Genomic DNA, 8466 nt, shown 5'->3' with positions numbered 1-8466 from the left:
CAAGAAATGAACCAAAGAAAAAAATATTTTTCCTTATAAACATAATTTGGAAGCACAATTATAAAATCGACGCTGTCATATGGTCTCTATACTCCGGGATCACTGGATTAAATGCAGCCCTACAGAGAAGTTTTTAGAGACAATTTAGGTACGACTTTATATTCAGTATAATAAAATTAAAGCACTTAGTGCAATTGTTTCCTTCCCCCAAGGCAATGCAATCCATCATTCCTTACAAGTTGCTTATAATACAGTCCAGTTACTACAGTGCATTGTAAATCCATGTATAAAATGTTATCATTTGCTGCAATAGCATGGGTATGTGGCAGAACCAAAATTAAACAAATTCTAGACACAGAAGCACGCAAAATATTTTTCTAAACATACCAAAGACAGACACAGAAGGGAAACGAGGGCAACCGAAATAGCAGAGTGGAAAAATAATCTAATTTCTTTGTATTGAAAGTTCTTTAAACAACCATGCTAAGACAAGACAAAGCTGGCAAACAATTTGTTACAGTCGTTAACAAGTTTGTTTTTGCTAGTTTAGCTCATCCATAACAACATATTCAGATTAGAAAACATTAGGGTGACTTTCAAAGTCACTGGTTACCTATATACACTGAAAAATGCTAAATACATGAGGCTCAACCCAGTTACTGGTTACAACTGCATTAACTGTGGTACTGCAGGCTAACCTTAAGAGTCTGTTACTATCGTATGCCTTAAAGTTCTGCAAAAAAGATCAAAGCAAAGGAAATATTTGTGTTCTCAGCTTCTTGGGATAGCTCAGAATTTGGAAAAAAATAGCATTATAATTTTCTTTAAAATGTATGACTGTGCAGATATTAAATTTATATAGATACATGTGTAAAATGTAAAATAGGGTATATACAATAGCCAACAGCACACAAGCACAAAATAAATCTTACACACACACAAAGTAAAAAAAAATGTTCTGATGCAAACAATACATCATAGTTTTAAAATACAAAATGTATTTCAAATAGTACAGGATAATTCTACTCAACATAAAATATTTTACAAGACCAACAAATCCCAAACACAAAGTAAGCTGTTTTTAAATGTAGCTGTGTGTAGAGGCAAAAAAAGAAACCAATGGCCACACAACTATTAAGTGCAACCAGGCTCTTAACTATATGACCATTTTTAAAAGTGAATAAAAGCCCATGTTGCACAATTTCAATTTCCAAATCCAAGCACAGGGAGTGAAGAAAAGGAAACAAAACAAAGCTTGTTTCTCCTCATAAATACATATGTGGAGCCAAATTATCCACAAAAAGGGTGCTGGTGATAGGGTTTTGACATTTAAGAGGTACGGTACAGAGAAACAATCGATGCCCACAGAGCTTTGGTAATTTGTGGGTTGTCCAAATGATGCATTCCTCTTTAGAAATGTAGGTATGCAATTGTTGCAAATTAATACAATGAAGATGCAATGAGGAGTGCTTTAAAGTTTTTTTTTCCTCTTTAGACCATTGAGTCCTTTAGAACATTTCACTTGTACCTCAGTGTGCTTAGAAAAGACATCCTTTTCAAGGTTTGTTGAAGAATTTCTGGGCGCCATGTACTATATTGAAATTGAGTGGTAGCTGGCTCGGCATAATAGTCCAAGTAAAAAAATAAAATAAAAAAAAAACAACAAAAAACAAAACACAAGTGAATTAAATTCCCCTAAGACACCTGACTGCACCGAAGAACAGCACATGGTTTTGTTCCAAATGCTTGGTGGTCGTTTTGACACATGGGGTTCAGTTGCTTTTTTAATTCCCATTTTCCGCATCATCCAAACTTTCTACTCCGGGGACAATGATAATGGAGTAAACACGGTAGGTAGAGCAGGGCAGCTTCTGTTACCAGTCACAAAAGTACAGTATACAGTTGTACTAATAGAAACTTCAGTGAGAGGAGCCCAAATGCGTCATATATACAAGCTCTCCCTGCACTAACAGTGCTTAGCAAATATAAGAGGGCTAAAGCAGAAAAGCAAGTAAAAAGGTATGATTAAAAAATAATATTCGTAAAGTTGTTCTTGATCTTGGAGACTGAAAGATGTCATTAACTCACTTGGGTTCGGAGGCAGGAGCAAGATGCATTCACAGTTTAAACGCGAAAGCACAGATGAATGAAATCCTTTCGTTGCGGGTCAGGCAGTTTTGCGAAAAAGGAGAAATATAGAAAATAAAAAAAATGTTTATCTGGTTGCGGGAAAACCAGTTTCTCCTCATTGGGGACAAATAATCCTAAATACAACTGCCCCATTAGTCAGATTTATGGCAATAAAGGTCTTTAAGTGCTTTCAGTTCTTCAATCAATGTCTTGTTTTGATTTTCGAGGACAGCAACTCTGTTCTCCAGGCATTTGACATATTCTTTCTTTTTCCGACGACATTCTCGTGCTGCTTCCCTATAAGAACAAATATATTCACATTAGGCAGAAAAAAATGATGATATTGAGTAAAATAACTTATGTCTTTCTAAACAAACTGGTCCCCTTAAATATTTGCATCCATGTAAACTCCTGCTCCACTTGTTATGAAGGCAATAGAAAACTATGTAGGACAGGAAGAGCTGGGATAGTTCCCATTTCATAAGTTCTATTCTCAATAATAATATCTCGTCTGCAGTTAATCTTTTCACTGCCGGGGCTGTTTTTGCTTCTTTTTTTTTTCCCTTTCTCTCCTTCTCTACACATTATAAGCCACCATTTACAGCCTGAAAACTTACTTAACCCCCCCCCCAGAATAATATATAACCTGAAAGAACAGACGGCAGCTGCAAATTTTTATGTTGCATGATTTTAGTGCAACTGTTTATCAAACCCCAAATTTCAGTAAAAATACACTGTTCATTTTAGTGCACAAGAATACAATATAATAGCCATTATTTTGAAAAATTTAAAAGATGAAGTTGTGCCGAGATGCTCAACATGGCGAGCTTAAAAATTGTGTGCACTCGAGGTGACAAAATAAGGTACCCCAAACTGTCCATAGGCGAGGATTTAAAAGACTATATATGTCAATAAGTTAGAGTTAACTGTGAATATGGGCCATAGAATTATTGCTCTCATACTGGCGCACGCGGCAACCCCTAATCGCCGTTTTTGAATGTTGGGGCACCCGACACATGCGCGCATTTTTTGAGGTATTTTTACATTTTATTTAACTTTGGTTTTTTTACTTAAACCTAATTGCGATTACATATGGGGCTCACAATAGGAGGTATTTTATATCCCTAATCTCACCTTTGCCCTTCAATGAAGTTGGTAAAGCAGAGATCTTGCTTGATCAGCTTCTTCTCCGGCATCTGTAGCCGGGGAATGAAAGCTGAGAAGCATGAAGTGATGCAATTAGCGTTGCTTCTAGCTTCATTCAGCGGGGAGGAGATCAGCGAACCAACGTTCACTGGTCTCTCTCCCTGCTACCAGCCAATGCCAGGGATGCCATTCCTGGGCACCGTAGAAAGTGCTATAGCCGATGGGAGTCTGTTTACAGGGGCCTGCTGCCAGTGGTGAATACCTTAAATCGCTGGCAATAATAGGGTTGAAGCTGACAAGGTGCCAAATAGCCCAAACCCTTACAGAAATCAAAGTAGAAGTGCTGAACTTACCTTTGCTGTTAATACTTGTGCTCTGGCATCCCATAGTGGTCACATGACCAAATGCCTAGATCTTGGGCTGTGTATTGAGAGGTGGAGGGAAGGGTCAGCCAAACTAAACTATTATCCTCCCCTACAGCAGAAACTTTGTGACCCAAGAATTTGGTCACTTGACTAGCTGTTGTGGCATCCCAGAGCACACATTTCTGACTTCTGTAAGATTTCACAACTTTTATGAAAGGAATGATGGTATGAGGAGATAAAAGGGGCACTATATGGTCAATTTACCCATTTTGATTTTTAAACTATATGCTCTATGCATGCTATTGCATTAAGGTAAAGTGCATTGCTATAACACACATAACATGAGTTGGTGCAACAAGTTGCCATTTGTTCTGACTGGCACTGCAGCACAACTTTGCAGACAGATGTGCATTGCTTGCAGTGTGCAACAAAGCACAAAGTGTGTTGGGGTGCGCTGCCAGAAATGGTACATGCAACCCATTTAAGTGATTGAGCTGCCTTAATTCGCCGCTTAACCCACATTAACATGCATGCACTAATGCAACACAAACATGAGAATGTGTCTAGGGCTGCAACACCTAATCCACTAAGTCGATTGTAATCAATGCTGGAAAACGTTATCAACGTTTTCCGTCATCGATTCGTTGACTTTCGATTAGTTGGCCAGCTCACGGCTCCACACATGCCGCTTCTCCTCCCCGCCTCACCTAGCTCTCACAGACTCGTCGCGATCCGCTTCTCCTCCCTGCCTCACCCAGCTCTCACGGACTCGCCGCTGCCCGCCCATCCACGATCGGCACACTGAACATGAAGCCAGGAGGAGCAGGCGTGGGGGGAACAGCAGCTGCCAACAGACAGGCCCATGATCTCAAGGAAGAAAGTTGCTTGGAGAGTGCTTAGGTAAGACTGCCTGCACATTCCCCCCACATGGTGCTGTAATAATGTATTGCTGGGATAGTGGGATTTGTATTCCTCTATAGCTGATAGAGCAATGTACCATCAGCTATAGAGGAATACAAATCCCAGCAATACATTATACACTGTATGTATAATGTATCGCAGGGATTTGTTGTATTCCTCTATAGCTGGTGGTAGTCTGCATTGTGCCGCTATATATCGTATTATTGCTGGGATTTGTTGTATTCCTCTACAACTGGTGGTATTCTGCATTGCGCTGTATAATCATTATACAGCGCAATGCAGAATACTAACAGCTGTAGAGGAATACAACAAATCCCAGCAATAATACATTATATATATAATACTATAATCCTCATGATCCCCGTGTGTGTTGTAATCACCGCTCCATGCTTGCTCCTGTGATGGACTACAATCTCAATCCAAACTTGTAGTACATCACTGGAGCCATTTTTTTAATTATTATTTTTATCCGATTAAATCGGCTAACTAACCAATTTTAAAAATAATCGTTAGCTGCAGCCCTAAATGGGTCCAATGAGGGGGAAATTAAACTATAAAAAGCACAATATACACTGAGGTCGCAGTGTGCTTCTAAGCAGCGGGCTGAAACAAAAAAAATGACAAAATGGAAAATATTCATAAAAAAGAGTTGGGTTTGTTCTAATAAGCAATAGGAAAGTAAAAACTGCAATCGCATTACCGGAAACAATCTAGAAATCTTAAAACATTCAGGCAAAGGAAAGATATATATATATATACCTGTTCTTCATAAGCCTCACTTCCCTTTTACGCGCTGCCTCTTCAGCTGGCTGGGCAGGGAGTGCCGGAGAGGATGCCATGACAACTCCGGGTGCAATTGTGCTGGTTGGTGCTGTGCGAATCTGGTAAGTTTGTACATCTCCAGAGGCAGCTAAGACCAGGAAAGTTTAAAATTAGGTTTACGTGCATTTCACCACAAAAGAAAACCTTTGTAAAGCATTAAGAAGGAAGGAAGTAATGACCTTTGGCTTTTTTCCACCTCTTATTTAAAAATGTATTACACAAAAAAGATTTTACTATATTATACATACCTGTAGAATACATTTCCAAATTTAAGATTTCTAAATACTGGGCATCTCCAAACTTTTGTCATTGTAAAGAACATGCTTTTCTAAAAAGAAAACACAGGACAATATACCTAAACCCAAGACTAGCCCTCCATTAGACTCAACTTGGACACATCTGCCACAGCATAGGTCCTCTAAGAGTAAATGGAGTACTGCATAGGGTGAGCCTAAACACACAGCCTAATCCACATTAGAGTTGTTAAGATTGAAAACCTAAATGTCCTAAAACCTGGTCCTCTGTGGCTCAAAACTGCCTGTTCCCTATCCAATCCTAGAGCATTCAAAATGAATGACACCGCAATGCACACAGTGGCGACACATTGATTCTTTATAGTGTGAGTGTTAATTGTGTGGCAGCATAAAGTACTCCTGTGTACTTTGCCTAAATTGTAAGTTCTTGGCAAACATTTGCTTCCATTCTAAAACTGAACATTTACAAAAAAAAAACCTCACATTAAGCTGGTCCTACATAAGGCATTCGGACTGCTTGTTTCTGAAAGACTAGGACCTTCAGATGTCTTTTTCACCATACACCAGCGTCCACTTTTTTAGCTCCCTATTATCCCACAAAGGCAATGAAGTGCCTCCTTATCTCTGCTGCATAAGCACGGAGCAGAGCATTCATATTCAGCCTTGTGGATTTTTATTTATGCTAATGTCTTTACTTTGAGGTCCTACTTTTACGTACTGAGCTGGCCAGCTGGAAGCACTTTTGTAGCTCCGTACGACGTACGTCCTTGGCAGCGAAAGGGTTAAACCAATCACTCAGCAAGACTGTGGAAACACTGCAGTAAAACATAGCAAATGTTATTTTTCAACTAACTAATATACAGTATTTGGGTCTAGTAGTTTAATCTGTGCTACAATATTTTTGCTTTAAATCTAGGCCTTGAGCGATTGCTTTCAGAAAAAAAATATTAAAGAAAAAATTCACCCTGCAAAAAGAATATTATTAGCAGTCCATAAAGGTGCCCACACACCTTGCGATTATCGTACGATAATCGGGGGAAATCCCGCGATCATACGATAATCGCAAGGTGTGTGGAAGGCGTGCGACCATTTCTACTGTATGGTCGCACGACTTTTGTCTTACGAACATGTTTGAAAACCAGCCGAGAATCGTATGATTTTCGGCTGGTTTGTGGCATGTTCGCAAGATAATTGCCGCACGGGCCGGTGTGCACAAGCGCACACTGCCCGTTCAGCATTGTGGTCATGGGAAGCCCGCCCCTCAGCGGGGCGGGCTTGCGATTATCTCAAGTACGATCTGCCTGTCCAAGATGGGCAGATCGTACGTTTTTTTTAATGACCTTACAACTATCGCAAGACAAAAGTCTTGCAATGGGTGTAAGGTGTATGGGCACCTTTAGACAGTAACGCCTACAATGAAGAATCACTTTTAGGTGTTTTAGATGCTTGCTCCTATGATGTGTGCTGAGGTCCACCCCCTAAGTCACTATTGGACACAGTATTAATGCTGATTTTGACACTGTTGACCACCTGCTCCTCCTCAAAAAACTCCAGTCACTTGGGCTACAAGACTCTGCTCTCTCGTGGTTCTCCTCCTACCTATCTAAGCGCTCCTTTAGCGTCACCTACAAATCTAACTCCTCCCCTCCTCTTTCTGTAGGGGTCCCCCAAGGCTCTGTCCTTGGACCCCTTCTCTTCTCTATCTACACCTTCTCCCTTGGTCAGTTAATAACCTCACATGGCTTCCAATACCATCTCTATGCCGATGACACTCAAATCTATCTTTCTACTCCACAACTCTCCCCCTCAGTGTCCTTGCGTGTCACTAATCTACTAACTGACATATCAGTTACATCCAGTCGCAACACTTCTTAAAACTCAACCTTTCAAAAAACTGAGCTCGATATTTCCTCCCGCCCGTGCACCTTCCCCCAACTTTTCCCTTGAGATTGATAACACAACTATCCACCCCTCCTCCCATGCCAAGGTCCTAGGTGTCATCCTTGACTCGGACCTCACCTTTCTTCCCAACATCCAATAACTATCCAAATCCTGCCGCCTTCACCTTTGTAACATCTCCAAAATACGTCCCTACCTCACCAAAGAAACCGCAAAATTACTCATCCACTCGCTTGTTATCTCTCGTCTTAACTACTGCAACTCCCTCCTCATTGGCCTTCCACTACACAGGATATCCCCCCTTCAGTCTATCATGAATGCAGCTGCCAGACTCATTCAGCTAACCAACCGCTCAGTGTCTGCAACCCCCCTCTGCCAATCCCTGCACTGGCTTCCACTCTCCCAAAGGATAACATTCAAAATATTAACAATCAGTTACAAAGCCGTCCACAACTCCACCCCCAGCTATATCTCAAACCTGGTCTCAAAGTATCACCCTAACCGTCGGCTCCGCTCATCCCAGGACCTCCTGCTCTCCAGCTCCCTTATCAACTCCTCCCATGCTCGCCTCCAGGACTTCTCTAGAGACTCTCCCATCCTCTGGAATTCTTTACAGCAACCTGTCCGTCTGTCATCCACCTTGACTGCCTTTAGGCATTCCCTAAAGACTCATCTCTTCAGGGAAGCCTATCCTACCTCAACCTAACCGCTCAACCACCACGTTCTCAAACAATTCATCCCCACACAGCTCCCTCCTCATGCATCACTTCCCCCTCCCTTTTAGATTGTAAGCCCTCACGGGTAGGGCCCTCCTTACCATCTTGTCTTGATTTGTATTGTGATTGTAATGTCTTCCCTATATTGTTTTTTTTTTCCTTTTGCATCATGCAAAGCAAACTCAAAATCTATTAAAATCTATCTTCCCTATA

General features: G+C 40.9%; 1 protein-coding gene across 2 annotated transcripts in view; it reads right to left on the bottom strand.

The window, feature by feature from the left end:
- Window positions 1-771: 771 nt before the first annotated feature.
- Window positions 772-8466, bottom strand: part of CREB1 (cAMP responsive element binding protein 1) — a 51205-nt gene continuing 43510 nt past the window's right edge. For both annotated transcript variants that reach the window (XM_018560416.1, XM_018560415.1), the window contains 2 exons: window positions 5322-5472; window positions 772-2427 (listed from right to left, as the gene is read on the bottom strand). In XM_018560416.1, coding sequence (XP_018415918.1) covers window positions 2283-2427; window positions 5322-5472 — 296 coding nt within the window. In that variant the 3' untranslated portion in view covers window positions 772-2282. The remainder of the gene's footprint in view (window positions 2428-5321; window positions 5473-8466) is intronic.

This window comes from Nanorana parkeri, unplaced genomic scaffold (genome assembly GCF_000935625.1).
Source record: "Nanorana parkeri isolate BGI_ZX_2015 unplaced genomic scaffold, ASM93562v1 scaffold453, whole genome shotgun sequence".
NCBI lineage: Eukaryota > Metazoa > Chordata > Amphibia > Anura > Dicroglossidae > Nanorana > Nanorana parkeri.
The sequence above is the reverse complement of the archived record's forward strand: the minus strand, read 5'-3'. Positions and strand labels throughout refer to the sequence as shown.